The sequence below is a fragment of the Elephas maximus genome, chromosome 5, assembly GCF_024166365.1.
Source record: "Elephas maximus indicus isolate mEleMax1 chromosome 5, mEleMax1 primary haplotype, whole genome shotgun sequence".
In the NCBI taxonomy this organism is placed as follows: domain Eukaryota; kingdom Metazoa; phylum Chordata; class Mammalia; order Proboscidea; family Elephantidae; genus Elephas; species Elephas maximus.
Window position 1 is genome coordinate 113,447,810 of NC_064823.1, and position 16,330 is coordinate 113,464,139.

General features: G+C 36.6%; 1 protein-coding gene across 1 annotated transcript in view; it reads left to right on the top strand.

The window, feature by feature from the left end:
- GABRA2 (gamma-aminobutyric acid type A receptor subunit alpha2) overlaps nucleotides 1–16,330 on the top strand; it is a 182,762-nt gene that overhangs the window by 94,490 nt on the left and 71,942 nt on the right. The window contains exons 5-6 of the mRNA XM_049886312.1: nucleotides 13,127–13,347; nucleotides 14,126–14,208. Coding sequence (XP_049742269.1) covers nucleotides 13,127–13,347; nucleotides 14,126–14,208 — 304 coding nt within the window. The remainder of the gene's footprint in view (nucleotides 1–13,126; nucleotides 13,348–14,125; nucleotides 14,209–16,330) is intronic.

Genomic DNA, 16,330 nt, shown 5'->3' on the forward strand with positions numbered 1-16,330 from the left:
GAAAACCAATGATATCAGATACCAGCACGACACAAGGTCACAGAACAGAACATCCTGATATCAACTCAAACAGGGAAATCACAAAAACAAATTAAGATTAATTTCAAAAAGAAAAAAAATGCTCAAAACAGGGAATCATTGAAGTCAATATGTAAAAGATCACAATAATCAAAAAGAGGGACTAAATACAGGAGGCATAGAACTGCCATATGGAGCAGGAAACAAAGCGATATAGGACAATCCAAGTTAGGTTTTTACTTAGAAAAATAGGGGTAAATATTAAGGTAACCACAAAGAGGTATAACAACTCCATAACTCAAAATAAAAACCAAGAAAAACATAACGACTCAGCAAACATAAAGTCAACTACTATGAAAATGAAGAACACAATTTACAAAGAAAAACGTCTCAGCACAAAAAAGTAAGTGGAAAAATGAAATTGTCAACAACACACACAAAAAGGCATCAAAAGGACAGCAGTAAACACATACTTATCTATAATTACGCTGAATGTAAACAGACTAAATGCACCAATAAAGAGACAGAGAGTCTCAGACTGGATAAGAAACACTATCCGTCTATATGCTGCCTACAGGAGATACACCTTAGACTTAGAGACACAAACAAACTAAAACTCAAAGCATGGAAAAAAATATATCAAGCAAACAATAAGCAAAACAGAGCAGGAGTAGCAACATTAATTTCTGACAAAATAGACTTTAAACTTAAATCCACCACAAAGGATAAAGATGGACACTACATAATGATAAAAGGGACAATTGACCTGGAAGATATAACCATATTAAATATTTATGCACCCAATGACAGGGCTGCAAGATACATAAAACAAACTTTAACAGAACTGAAAAGTGAGACAGACACCTCCACTATTATAGTAGGAGACTTCAACTCGCCACTTTCGGAGAAGGACAGGACTTCCAATAAGAAGCTCAACAGATACATGGAAGACATAACTGCTACAATCAACCAACTTGACCTTACAGATTTATAGAGAACACTCCACCCAACAGCTACAAAGTATACTTTTTTTTCTAGCGCACATGGAACATTCTCTAGAATAGACCACATATTAGGTCATAAAACAAAACTTGGCAGAGTCCAAAACATCGAAATATTACAAAGCATCTTTTCAGACCACAAGGCCATAAAAGTGGAAATCAATAACAGAAAAATTAGGGAAAAGAAATCAAATACTTGGAAACCGAACAATACCTTGCTGAAAAAACACTGGGTTATAGAAGACATTAAGGAGGGAATAAAGAAATTCATAGAATGCAATGAGAATGAAAACACTTCCTAGCAAAACCTCTGGGCCACAGCAAAAGCAGTGCTCAGATGTCAATTTGTATCGATAAATGCACACATACATAAAGGACAAAGAGCCAAAATCAGAGAACTGCCCCTACAACTTGAACAAATAGAAAGTGAGCAACAAAAGAATCCATCAGGCACCAGAAGAAAACAAATAATAAAAATTAGAGCTGAACTAAATGAATTAGAGAACAGAAAAACAATTGAAAGAATTAACAAAGCCAAAAGCTGGTTCTTCGAAAAAAATAACAAAATTGATAAACCATTGGCCAGACTGACTAAAGAAATACAGGAAAGGAAACAAATAACCCAAATAAGAAATGAGATGGGCCACATCACAACAGACCCAACTGAAATTAAAAAATCATACCAGATTATTACGAAAAATTGTACTCTAACAAATTTGCAAACCTAGAAGAAACGAATTCCTAGAAAAACACTACCTAACTAAACTAACACAGTCAGAAGTAGAACAACTAAATAGACCCATAACAAAAAAAAGAGATTGAAAAGGTAATCAAAAAAATCCCAACAAAAAAAACCCTGGGCCCGGACGGCTTTACTGCAGAGTTCTACCAAACTTTCAGAGAAGGTTTAACACCACTACTATTAAAGGTATTTCAAAGCGTAGAAAATGGTAGAATACTACCTAACTCATTCTATGAAGCCACCATATCCCTGATACCAAAACCAGGTAAAGACACCACAAAAAAAGAAAATTACAGACCTATATCCCTCATGAACATAGATGCAAAAATCATCAACAAAATTCTAGCCAATAGAATTCAACATATCAAAAAAATAATCCACCACGACCAAGTGGGATTTATACCAGGTATGCAAGGCTGGTGATGCAAGGCTGGTTTAATGTTAGAAAAACCATTAATGTAATCCACCATATAAATAAAACAAAAGACAAAAACCACATGATCTTATCAATTGATGCAGAAAAGGCATTTGACAAAGTCCAGCACCCATTTATGATAAAAACTCTCAGCAAAATAGGAATTGAAGGAAAATTCCTCAACATAATAAAGGGCATCTATACAAAGCCAATAGCCAACATCACTCTAACCTGAAAGCATTTCCTTTGAGAACGGGAACCAGACAAGGATGCCCTTTATCACTGCTCTTATTCAACATTGTGCTAGAAGTCCTAGCCAGAGCAATTCGGCTACACAAAGAAATAAAGTGCATCCGGATTGGCAAGGAGGAAGTAAAATTATCTCTATTTGCAGATGACATGATCTTATACACAGAAAACCCTGAGGAATCCTCAAGAAAACTACTTAAACTAATAGAAGAGTTTGGCAGAGTCTCAGATTATAAGATAAACATAAAAAATCACTTGGATTCCTCTACATCAACAAAAAGAACATCGAAGAAGAAATCACCAAATCAATACCATTCGCAGTAGCCCCCAAGAAGATAAAATACTTAGGAATAAACCTTATCAAAGATGTAAAAGACCTATACAAATAAAACTACAAAGTACTAGTGCAAGAAACTAAAAACGACCTTCATAAGGGGAAAAACACCTTGCTCATGGATAGGAAGACATAACATAGTGAAAATGTCTATTCTACCAAAAGCCATCTATACATACAATGCACTTCCGATCCAAATTCCAATGACAAATTTAATGTGATGGAGAAACAAATCACCAACTTCATATGGAAGGGAAAGAAGCCCCGGGTAAGTAAAGCATTACTGAAAAAGAAGAACAAAGTGGGAGGCCTCACTCTACCAGATTTTAGAATATATTATTCAGCCACAGTAGTCATTACAGCCTGGTACTGGTACAACAACAGGCACGTAGATCAATGGAACAGAATTGAGAACCCAGGTATAAATCCATCCAAATATGGGCAGCTGATATTTGACCAAAGCCCAGTGTCAGTAAATTGTGGAAAAGATAGTCTTTTTAACAAATGGTGCTGGCATAACTGGATATCCATTTGCAGAAAAATGAAACAGGACCCATACCTCACACCATGCACAAAAACTAACTCCAAGTGGATCAAGGATCTAAACATAAAGACTAAAACGATAAAGATCATGGAAGAAAAAATAGGGACAACCTTAGGAGCCCTAATACAAGGCATAAACAGAATACAAAACATTACCAAAAATGATGAAGAGAAACCAAGATAACTGGGAGCTCCTAAAAATGAAACACCTATGCTCATCTAAAGACTTCACCAAAAGAGTAAAAAGACCACCTACAGATTGGGAAAGAATTTTCAGCTATGACATCTCCGACCAGCGCCTGATCTCTAAAATCTACATGATTCTTTTAAAACTCAACTACAAAAAGACAAACAACCCAATCAAAAAGTGGACAAAGAGTATGAACACACACTTCACTTAAGAAGATATTCAGGCAGCTAACAGATACATGAAAAAATGCTCTCGATCATTAGCCATTAGAGAAATGCAAATTAAAACTACGATGAGATTCCATCTCCATCAAGGCTGGCATTAATCCAAAAAACACAAAATAATAAATGTTGGAGAGGCTGCGTAGTGATTGGAACTCTTACACACTGCTGGTGGGAATGTAAAATGGCACAACCACTTTGGAAATCTATCTGGTGTTTTCTTAAACAGTTAGAAATAGAACTACCATACAACCCAGAAATCCCACTCCTTGGAATATACCCTAGAGAAATAAGAGCCTTTACACGAACAGATATATGCACACCCAGGTTTACTGCAGCACTGTTTACAATAGCAAAAAGCTGGAAGCAACCAAGGTGTCCATCAATGGATGAATGGTTAAATAAATTATGGTATATTCACACAGTGGAATACTATGCATTGATAAAGAACAGTGACGAATCTGTGAAACATTTCATAACATGGAGGAACCTGGAAGGCATATCCTGAAATTAGTCAGAGGCAAAAGGGCAAATACTGTATAAGACCACTATTATAAAATCTTGAGAAATAGTGTAAACTGAGAAGAACACATACTTTTGTGGTTACGAGGGGGACAGGGAGGGAGGGAGGGAGAGGGTTATTTACTGATTAGTTAGTAGATAAGAACTACTTTAGGTGAAGGGAAGGACAATACTCAATACACGGAAGGTCAGCTCAACTGGACTGGACCAAAAGCAAAGAAGTTTCCGGGATAAACTGAATGCTTTAAAGGTCAGCAGAGCAAGCGCGGGGGTTTGGGGACTATGACTTAAGGGGACCTCTAAGTCAATTGGCGAAATAATTCTATTATGAAAACATTCTGCATCCCATTTTGAAATGTGGCATCTGGGGTCTTAAATGCTAACAAGCAGCCATCTAAGATGCATCAATTGGTCTCAACCCACCTGGATCAAAGGAGAATGAAGAGCACCAAGGTTACACGATAACTATGAGCCCAAGAGACAGATAGGGCCACATGAACCAGAGACTTACATCATCCTGAGACCAGAAGAACTAGATGGTGCCCGGCCACAACCTATGACTGCCCTGACAGGGAGCACAACAGAGAACCCCTGAGGGAGCAGGAGAATAGTGGGATGCAGACCCCAAATTCTCATAAAAAGACCAGACTTAATGGTCTGACTGAGACTAGAGGAATCCTGGCGGTCATGGTCCCCAAACCTTCTGTTGGCCCAGGATAGGAACCATTCCCGAAGACAACTCATCAGACATGGAAGGGACTGGACAATGGGTTGGAGAGAGATGCTGACGAAGAGTGAACTACTTATATCTGGTGGACACTTGAGACTGTGTTGGCATCTCCTGTCTGGAGGGGAGATAGGAGGGTAGAGAGGGTTAGAAACTGGCAAAATTGTCATGAAAGGAGAGACTGGAAGGAGGGAGCGGGCTGACTAATTAGGGGGTGAGTAAGTGGGAGTATGGAGTAAGGTGTATATAAGCTTATATGTGACAGACTGACTTGATTTGTAAACTTTCACTTAAAGCATAATAAAAATTATTAAAAAAAAATACTAACAGTGCAGAAGAGAAACTAGATTACTGGGAACTCCTAGAAATCGAACACCTATGCTCATCCAAAGACTTCACCAAAAGAGTAAAAAGTTTACCTACATACTGTGAAAAAGTTTTTAGCTATGACATTTCTAATCAATGTGTGATCTCTAAAATCTACATGATGCTGTAAAAACTCAACTATGTCGAAGAGGAAATCACCCAATCAATACCATTTACAGTAGCCCCCAAGAAGATAAAATACTTAGGAATGAATCTTACCAGAGATGTAAAAGACTTATACAAAGAAAACTATGAAACACTTCCGCAAGAAAGCAAAAGAGACCTACATAAGTGGAAAAACATACCATGCTCATGGATAGGAAGACTTAACGTTGTAAAAATGTCTATTTTACCAAAAGTGATCTATAGATGCAACGCAATTCCGATCCAAATTCCAATGACATTCTTTAACGAGATGGAGAAACAAGTTAGCAACTTCATATGGAAAGGAAAGAGGCTCCAGATAAGGAAAGCATTACTGAAAAAGAAGAGCAAAGTGAGAGGCCTCACTCTACGTGATTTTAGAGCCTATTATACCGCCAGAGCAGTCAAAACAGCCTGGTACTGGTACAACAACAAATACATAGACCAATGGAGCAGAACTGAGAATCCAGACATAATCCACCCACATATGAGCAGCTGATATTTGACAAAGGCACGCAGTCAGTTAATTGGGGAAAAGACAGTCTGTTTAACAAATCATTCTGGCATATTGGATATCCATCAGCAAAAAAATGAAACAAGATGCATACCTCGTACCATACACAAAAACGAACTTGAAATGAATCAAAGACCTAGATAGAAAACCTAAAACAATAACTATCATGGAAGAAAAAATAGGGACAAGGCTAGGAGCCCTATTACATGGCATAAGCAGTAAACAAAACATTACTAACCATGCAGAACAGAAACCAGAATACTGGGAGCTCCTAAAAATCAAACACCTATGCTCATCCAAAGACTTCACAGACTTGAAAAAAGTTTTTAGCTATGATATTTCAGATCACCGTCTGATCTCTATAATCTACATGATACTGCAAAAACTCAACTACAAAAAGACAAACAACCTAATTAAAAAATGGGCAAAGGATATGAACAGACGCCTTACTAAAGAAGGTAGCTAACAGATACATGAGGAAATGCTCACAATCATTAGCGAAATGCAGATCAAAACTACAGTGAGATTCCATCTGACCCCAACAAGGCTGGCATTAATTCAAAAAACACAAAATAATAAATGTTGGAGAGGTTGTGGAGAGACTGGAACACTTATACACTGCTGGCAGGAATGTAGAATGGTACAACCACTTTGGAAATTGATTTGGCACTTCCTTAAAAAGCTAGAAATAGAACTACCATTAGATCCAGCAATCCCAGCCCTTGGCATATATCCTAGAGAAATAAGAGGCTTTACACAAACAGATATATGCACACCCATGTTTATTGCAGCACTGTTTACAATAGCAAAAAGGTGGAAGCAACCAAGGTGCCCATTAACGGATGAATGGATAATTATGGTATAGTCACACAGTAGAGTACTACTCATCGATAAAGAACAGTGATGAATCTGTGAAACATTTCATAACATGGAGGAAACTGGAAGGCATTACACTGAGTGAAATTAGTTGCAAAAGGACAAATATTGTATAAGGCCTCTATTATAATAACTGGAGAAATAGTTTAAACAGAGAAGAAAATATCCTTTGATGTTATGGGGGGGTAGGGAGGAAGGGAGAGGGGCTTTGACTAATTAGATAGTAGATAAGAATTATTTTAGGTGAAGGGAAAGACAACACAATACAGACGAGGTCAGCACAACTGGACTGAACTAAAGGCAAAATAGATTCCTGAATAAACTGAATGCCTTGAAGGCCAGCATAGGAGAGGCGGGGGTTTGGGAACCATGGCTTCGGGGGATATCTAAGTCAGTGGGCATAATAAAATCAATTAAGAAAACATTCTGCATCCCACTTTGGAGAGTGGCTTCTGGAGTCTTAAACGCTAACAAGAGGCTATCTAAGATGCATCAATTGGTCTCAACCCACCTGGAGCAAAGGAGAATGAAGAACAGCAAAGACACAAGGTAACTATGAGCCCAAGAGACAGAAAGGACCACATAAACCAGAGACTACATCAGCATGAGACCTGAAGAACTAGATTGTGCCTGGCTACAACCGATGCCTTCCCTGGCAGGGAACACAACAGAGAACCCCTGAGCAAGCAGGAGAGCAATGGGATGCAGACCCTAAATTGTCGTAGAAAGACCAGACTTAATGGTCTGACTGAGACTAGAAGGACCCCGGAGGTCAGGGTCTCCAGACCTTTTGTTAGCCTAAGACAGGAACCATTCCCAAAGCCAACTCTTCAGACAGGAATTGGACTGGACTGTGGGATAGAAAATGATACTGGTGAAGAGTGAGCTTCTTGGATCAGGTAGACATGTGAGACTGTTTTCATCTCCTGTCTGGAGGGGAGATGAGAGAGCAAGAGGGAGTCAGAAGCTGGCCGAATGGACACGAAAGTACAGAGTGGAGGGAAGGAGTGTGCTGTCTCATTAGGGGGAGAACAATTAGGAGTATATAGCAAGGTGTATATCAACTTTTGTATGAGAGACTAACTCGATTTGTAAACTTTCACTTAAAGCACAATAAAAATTAAAAAAAATATATAGCCACAAGACATGTCCAAATATATTAATGATAAAGGTAAACGGACTGACCATTAAAAGGTGTGGATGTTTACATTGAATTAAAAAAAAAAAACTGACATTTCAATTAATTGCAAAGAATTGCTTTCTTGCAGAACCTCGTCTCTTACCACAAATGTAGTAAAATTGAGCAGCAATGACAAAAATATGATTCAAAAAAATCAATATATCTGGAAACATAAAAACATACTTCACAGTGTTTCCTAGATTTCAAAAAAACAGGAGGTAAATTATAAAATATTTTGAATTAAACAATAATGAAAATACTATGAATACAAAGTTTATAAAGGTGTAGTAATCGTCAGTTTGGAATGTAAAGCTCAGAAATAGACCAACACGTACGTGGACACTAGATTCACGACAGAAATACTATTGCATTATCTGTGGGTAAAGATGGACGGGGCAACATGGAGCTAGAAAATGGCCATTTTATTTGGGGTGGAAAAAAAAAAAGTTGGACCTTTATCTCGTACCATACAGAAATTTCAGGTGGATTAAAGAACTAAATGTAAAATGAAAACTTCTACATCTTTAGAAAAAAGGGAATAACTTTATAATATTTTGTGTATTTTTATTATAGGAATGATTCTTATTGAGTTGCAGAAGTTCTATAAGAACGGGTTAGGGCATAAATATAAAGAACTTCTATAACTCAATAAGAAAAAGACAAGCAACCTAGAAGGCAACAGAATAGGTGAAATGAACAATTAATTGAAGAGAAAACTAGAATGTTAATAAACATATGAAGAGCTGTTAAGTTTCACTAGTCAACAGAGAAACCCCAGTGGTAGCTACTATGAACCATTCAGTACCAATCAAAATGTCTGCAATGAAATATTCTGTCCATACCAAGATATGAAGAAATAATTTTCATACACTACTAGAGAGACCAATCCCTGGAGAAGAACATCATGCTTGGTAAAGTAGAGGGTCAGCGAAAAGGAGGAAGACCTTCAATGAGATGGATTGACAAAATGACTGCAACAGTGGGCTCAAACATAGTAACAATTGTGAGGATAGCGCAGAACTGGGAAGTGTTTCATCGTGTTGTACACAGGGTGTCTATGAGTTGGAACCAACTCAATGGCACCTAACAACAACACCAACTAGTGGGTTTCTGGTTGGCATAAACAGTTAACCACTCCACTACTACCTGAAAGGTTGGCAGTTTGAACTCACCTAGAAGTGCCTCGGTAGACAGGCCTAGCCATCTGCTTCCTTGAAAACTCTATGGAACAATTCTACTCTGCACACATAGGGTCACCATGAGTTGGAATTCACTTGACAGCAACTAACAGTAATAACAATAGTGGGAATATAAATTTATACACCTCTTAGGAGTTCAATTTGGTAATATCTGATTGTTTTGAAGATGCACATATAATAAATTCCAGTAATCCCATTTGTAGTTAGTCTAGAGCAGGGGTCTGCATTTTATGACCCGTGGGCCAAACCTAGGCAGCCCTATTTTTGTAAACAGTTTTATTTTGGTCATAGCCATGCTTATTGTGTATTTTCTGTGGCTGCTTTCACACTACAGTAACAGATTTGAGTAGTAGTGACAGTGAACTATGGCCTGCAAAGCCTAAAATATTTACTAACTGGCCCTTTATGGAAAATGTCTGGTGACTTCTGGTCTAGAGTTAGTCTTAACATATGTGTGCTAAAATTATTATGCTAGGATTTTCATAGCATATTGCTTGTGATGGTAACAAATTGGACATGGAACAAATATTTAAGAACAAGGACAAAAGGTGAATGTATTTTGAAAAACTCTTACAATGTAATAACACAGAGCCATGAAAATGAATCAAAGAGTGCTAGATGTATTATCATGAATAAATACCAAAAATGTAAGTGAAAATATCAAGTTTCGGTAAAATATACATCCACCCACCACCCACTGCCGTCAAGTCAATTCTGACTCATAGCGACCCTATAGGACAGAGTAGATCTGCCCCAGGGAGTTTCCAAGGGGCGCCTGGTGGATTCGAACTGCTGACTTCTTCGAACCACCAATCTTTAGGTTAGTAGTGCAAACCATTTATGCCACCTACCTACCCACTGCTATTGAGTCAATTCCTGACTCATAGCGACCCTATGGGGCAGAGTAGAACTGCCTCATAAGGTTTCCAAGGCTGTAAATCTTTACGGAAGCAGGTGCCACATCTTTGTCTCATGGAGTGGCTGGTGAGTTCGAACCGCCGACCTTTCTGTTAGCGGCCCAGAGCTTAACCACAGCACCACCAGGGCTCCTTTGGCACATAGTAACCCACTGCCGTGGAGTTGATTCCAACTCATAGCAGCACATAGTAGGCACTCAATAAGACTTCTTATACTATTTATATAATTGTTAAAAATGTGGCACAATATGTAGCTACATATATGGGAATGATAAACACCAAATTCAAGATAATTATTTCCTCAGAAAGTGGAGAGATTTGATTGAGGAAGAATAAACTGGGGGGAGAGGGGTTCAATAATATTTGTTGTAATGTTCCTGCCAGGATGGTCATTATAAGTTATTTGTAATATTATTTATATTTTTTATGTCTGAAAACAAAATAAGAACCATGGTTCTTTCCCCCAAGATTTGTAAGCTCTTTGGGAGGCAGAGGAGCAAGCATGTGATTGCAATATGTGGTCCTCCAGTAATGAAGAAATTTACAAGTTATAAAGATACAGAAAGAGCTGATTATGTATTTTCCAGGTGTTCAAGGGTCTGGAGGTGTGGTTTTGATTAGAGTGCCCGACCCCAGCAGATGGGAAACTTGCTCTATTGGGTAATGACAGGGAGTGGGAGTTATTAAGATTGTCTAGAGGAAATATGAGTGTAGGTGGTGGGGATGGAAAGAAGAGGCACAGATCATGAAGGATAGGTTGACTGGTCATATGGGTCACCGTGAATGTTCAAAAGTAAATGGTATTCCTGAAACCAGTTTTTAAAAAGATCACCTGAAATGTTCTGTTTGTCAGCATTAACTCTCCTATGTGGTAGGTCTCTAGGAGATTATTGTCATAATTTCTGAAGCAGATGAAACATACCATAATTTTTCAAAGATGAAAAGATCTTTTGAAGATTTATTACAAAGTCATAAAAAATATTGTTTGCCTGGAAAAGTAAATACCGGATGTATTTCCAGTGAACTGGGAATTGAGGGAAGACAATTAGAAAGGAACACGTGCATAAAAACTTATAACAAAGACTCACCTCTTAATCTAGGTTTTTTATTATTATTATTGAATTTTGTTTAGATGGAGTGTAAACATGAAAAAAAAATGACTGGACTGCATAAACTGAAGGTGAAGTACGTTATGAACTTTTTTCATAAGGTTTAGAAGCACAACCCAGAGACCCTGATAATTTTGTACTCATATGTCATTTTCTGTGGTTGACACTTACTATCATCATTCATTCTATTTTTGAGAGATTACTGGGAATCGCTTACTTGATTCAGATTTGTACAGATGATTTGGTAATATCAGAAATATATGACCTTTTTAATCTATCCTTTTTTTTTTACCAAACACAATTTTAGTTTTGTGAAATTTCCAATTGCTGAGGTGCTTATTTTCAAATGTTTGGTGACTGTGGGTTTGTGCTGAAAGGATAGTTTCTGAAGTTCCAATCTCAGGTGTATAAGTAAACATTTTAATTATTTATAATGTAAGAGTTTGCACAAACATACATTGAAAAAAAAAAGGTTAACACTATGATTGTCAGGGTAGTTCCTGGGTGTTGTAAATGGTTAAGCACTGACTACTAGCCAAAAGGTTGGTGGTTCAAACCCAACCAGAGGCGCCTCTGAGGACAGGTGCCTGTTGACCTGCTTGTGAAAGGTCACAGCCTTGAAAACTACTCCATAGGAGTAATTCTACTCTGCATACATAGTGTTGCCATGGTCTGAAATTGACTCCGTGGCTGCTAATATAAACGATTGTCAGTATTAATCACAAGTATGAATTGCATATCTCATCTAAATGGAAGGTGTTCTCTCTTAAGAGATATAGAAAGGGAGAGACAGAGATAGAGGAGGTAGAGAGACAGAGGGAAGGAGAGAGCTAGAGAGGAGGGAAGGAGGAGGAATGGAGGGAGAGAAAGGCAGAGAGAGAGGGATACCCAGATATGTTACAGTATTGGAAAGTGATAATGGAGGAATTGATCATTAGCTGGTCTGTATGAATATTTTAAAATATATATGAGAGAATTTATTTGCAAAATATTCATATTTAAGTATTCTAACAACTTGTAAAAGTACTTGTATTACAACTAATTTCATGAAATAAACTTTATTGAAATTAATGGCCTCTAACATCCTTGCTGACAATATGATCTCACCATTTTTTAGGATTTAAAAAAGAAATATTTTACAGCTTCTTTGGCAACAGGAGATGACTCATATAGATCTGACAGTGTGCTTCATAGTTGTTTCTTTCTCTCTCTCTCTTTTTTTGGCTATTGGGAAAGCTGCGTGCTCATTCGTTCTTGAGATATACTTAAAACAATTCATCCAGACCCTTTCAAGCATATGCCACCTCTCCAAACAGTTCTAAACTATAGAATGCAGTAAAGCAGTTTGTCTGAGACCTAGTTCAACTGAAAGAGGCCAGACAAAGTAAATTTATTATTTTCTTTTCACAAAAATATGTAGCTAATTCTGGGAAGGCATATGTGTCATCCCATTATACGAGTCCCTGGGTGGCCCAAATGGTTATGCATTCGACCACCAACCAAAAGGTTGGCAACTCAAATCCACCCAGAAGCGTCTTGGAAGGAAGGCCTGATGATCTACTTCTGAAAGGTCACAGCCACTGAGAACCCTATAGAGCTGTGTTCCACTATGACACACATGGAGTCACTATGAGTTGGAATCTACTCAACAGCTTCTGTTTATTTTTGGTTTTATCACATTATAAATGGCAAAATTTATCGATAAGCAAAGGAATGATCTTTCTGATTCAAAATCTGCTTCTCACAATATAACTCTTTTTTAACCTACCTTAAAATTCTATTTTTGGTGCATTTCTGTAGTGTTCTTGTTGTGTATGATAATTTTATTATTTTCATAGGCATGCCATTTTACATTTCAGGAATATACAATAGATGTTTTCTTTCGACAAAAATGGAAAGATGAACGGTTAAAATTTAAAGGTCCTATGAACATCCTTCGACTTAACAATTTAATGGCTAGCAAAATATGGACACCAGATACCTTCTTTCACAATGGGAAAAAATCGGTAGCTCATAATATGACAATGCCAAATAAACTGCTTCGAATACAGGATGATGGGACTCTGCTATATACAATGCGGTATGTTTTCAGGTTTGATATGTCGTCTTTAAATGCTGAGAAATCCATGTGTTAGTCAGCTAATCTAGCTGTCAGATATTAATACAAGTTAAAGATTTTTCATAACTGATTATTGAAGTACCTGTAATTGCTTTGCTATTAAAAAAATAAAGGTAAAATAGTATTTACTCTCATCTTAATATGTTAAAACTTAAGAATTGCCTCAGTTATTAAGAATTTATTTTTTGGTTGTTTATTGTGCATACTGCATTTTAATTAAGTAGAGTTTTAAACGCCATTATTTGAAATTTGTTTTATACCTGCATGTAACTTTATATTTAAAATCTCATCAGATCCCCATTAAAATTTTAAGTGATTTTTAAGCAGGCCTTAATTTAATTTGATATTTTGATTCATTTTATGAAATTACCCTAAAAGAAATATATATATATATTAAATTCAAAGATGCAGTTTTTATTTAACAAGGTCTGCAGCTATATTGAATACCCTTTAAAAATCCGTGTATTACTTCTTTATTTTGTAAAAAACCAGAATTCAAAATGGCTGGGTAAAGTATAATTTTAATAAATATTATTGTTCCTTGAGCTCAAATTTTACATATGGCAATGTCTTCTGAAAATTCACTTAAATATGAAAGAACAAAAATGTATTTAAATGTTAGCCTAATGCGATGCTGTTATGAAGGCCCTGCCTTATCATGAATTCTGTTTACGACAGTGACATACTTTATCTTGCCTTGCCAACTTACTTAAACAAAGAGTGGACTTTTGACTTTTAGGCTTACAGTACAAGCTGAATGTCCAATGCACTTGGAGGATTTTCCGATGGATGCCCATTCATGTCCTCTGAAGTTTGGCAGCTGTAAGTACAGGGATGAAGGTACATGTTTTGGGTCAATAATATCAGAGATAGTACCAGCACTGCTTGGATGTGTAGTTTCTTCGTTTCTTCTCATATTACAGAATGTGTAATACTTTTTCAGTAAGATACAGCAGTAAAAGGTATGCTGGTTGCCCTCAAGGAACTAATTGGCTAGCCCTATGATATTTCTCAAATATCATTATATTTTTATCATAGTGTTTAAATTATCAATTATTTCATTGTTAATAAAGGGCGTCATGTATTCACAAGTGTAAAACTAGACCGTGAGTTCCTCGAAGGTCGAGAAAATGTCATTTACCTTCTTTGCAAAGTGCTAGCACATTCCAAAGGCATGAGTGTTTCTTTTGTGTCAACTAAAAATGAACGGTAAAGTACAAACTCTATTGTTTATTAAAGTGGTAATCACCCTGTTGAAAATAGCAGGCACAGAAACAATTGTCTTTTTATTTTCTAACTAATGGAAGGGAATTTTTTTTAATTTCCTAAAATAAATCTGAAGGAAATGATGTAGCTGGATTGCTACATGCACGCCCCTTCTGTGTACACAGAAACTTGTATGCCAATAGCAGCATTCACACTCCTGGAATAACTGAAAAGAGGGAAGGTCAGGTCATCTCCCTGGGCCCTCAAGGCATCAAGGCATTCAGAGCAAGCTCGAGATAAATTCATGGACCTGCTAAGCAGCTTTTCTCTGTGTGAGCGCGTCCTATCGCCTGACCTTTTTAGAAACCATGCTCTTTCTGGCACCCCTATCTTTGTACATTCTGGGCAGCTTTTGACTTTTTATTCTCTGTTTAACAGAAATGCAGCTCTCTCACCTTATAAAATACATGTGATCAAATAATGTGACTTCTCATAAACTGTATCAAGGGGGGAAAGGAAGGAGGAAGAATGATGGCTAATATGCATGCAAAACTCCCTGATTACTTTGGTGATCATGGTTTTGCAGAATTTGAAGTTCAATCTTGTTTGTTCTGTACATTCTTACAAAAGATGTCAGTTCTCAATTTTCTTTGAGAATCTCCTCTTTGTTTAACTACAAAGCCTTCTTTTATTGTCATGGAAACCGTCACTTTAATACTGGCACCTCTTCCAAAATTATTAAAGGTAGTCAATCATGTTATACAATGTAAACATGATGCTCAGAATACCAGAGCAGAGGCAAGGGAGAAGAACTCATTTGCATTACATAAGTTGCATTAAAGAGAAAATTGAGAAGCCTGGATGCTAAAAAAAAGATTTATTCAAGATACAGTGATGATGTAAGAAGGAAAGGCATTTTTCCATGGACAAGGTAGTGTCATTAAGACGTCAAGTATAAATGATGTGACCTCGCAATTCTGAAAATAAAAAAAAAAGAAAAAATGTACCTGAGAGATCTTTTAAATGAAACTTAAAGTATTCCTTATGCAGCAAATACAGAGTAGTGGCATATTATATTTTTGAGAGTTTAGCAGTTAAGGTTTTTCTGTATCTAGAAGTGATGTGGATAACAGTTTGTTGTAGCTCCTTTTCTGTTTAAATCATTATTTTTAATTTTGTTTCTTTCATGTTTATTTTTCTGACACAGTGAATAAACAATTTGTGTATTCCATTTTTTTTTCTATCTTTTCCTTGCCCATATTATGTGCTTGATGCGTGTGTTAAAAATACGGAAACTAGTGTGGAGTAATTGACCAGCAAATCAAGTCAAACTTTAAAAAGTTGGCACAGCAAAATTTAGTATAAAAAAAACACAGTGCCATATAAGCAGCTATGATTTTACTGCAACATATTTATTTTTCCCATTGAAAAGTCCCCTCACTACACACATACACACACAAAAAAATAATAATTGATAGAAATTTTTAAATATTTACAATGTGAATTCAGTTTTTTTTGTTTTCATTCCTATTGTCTCCCACCTTCATATTTTTCTTTATTGTTTAAATTGATTTAAAACTTCCTCTAAGTCTATGCATAACCGTATATTAGCCCAAAATAAAATGTAATTTGTCTTCTGGATAAAAATTAATAGTTACAAATAGTTTTGGAGTATTTTTTAACAAAGAATAAGAATGGGTTAATATGCGTCTGATGTGTAATGAAGCGTAGGTTGACA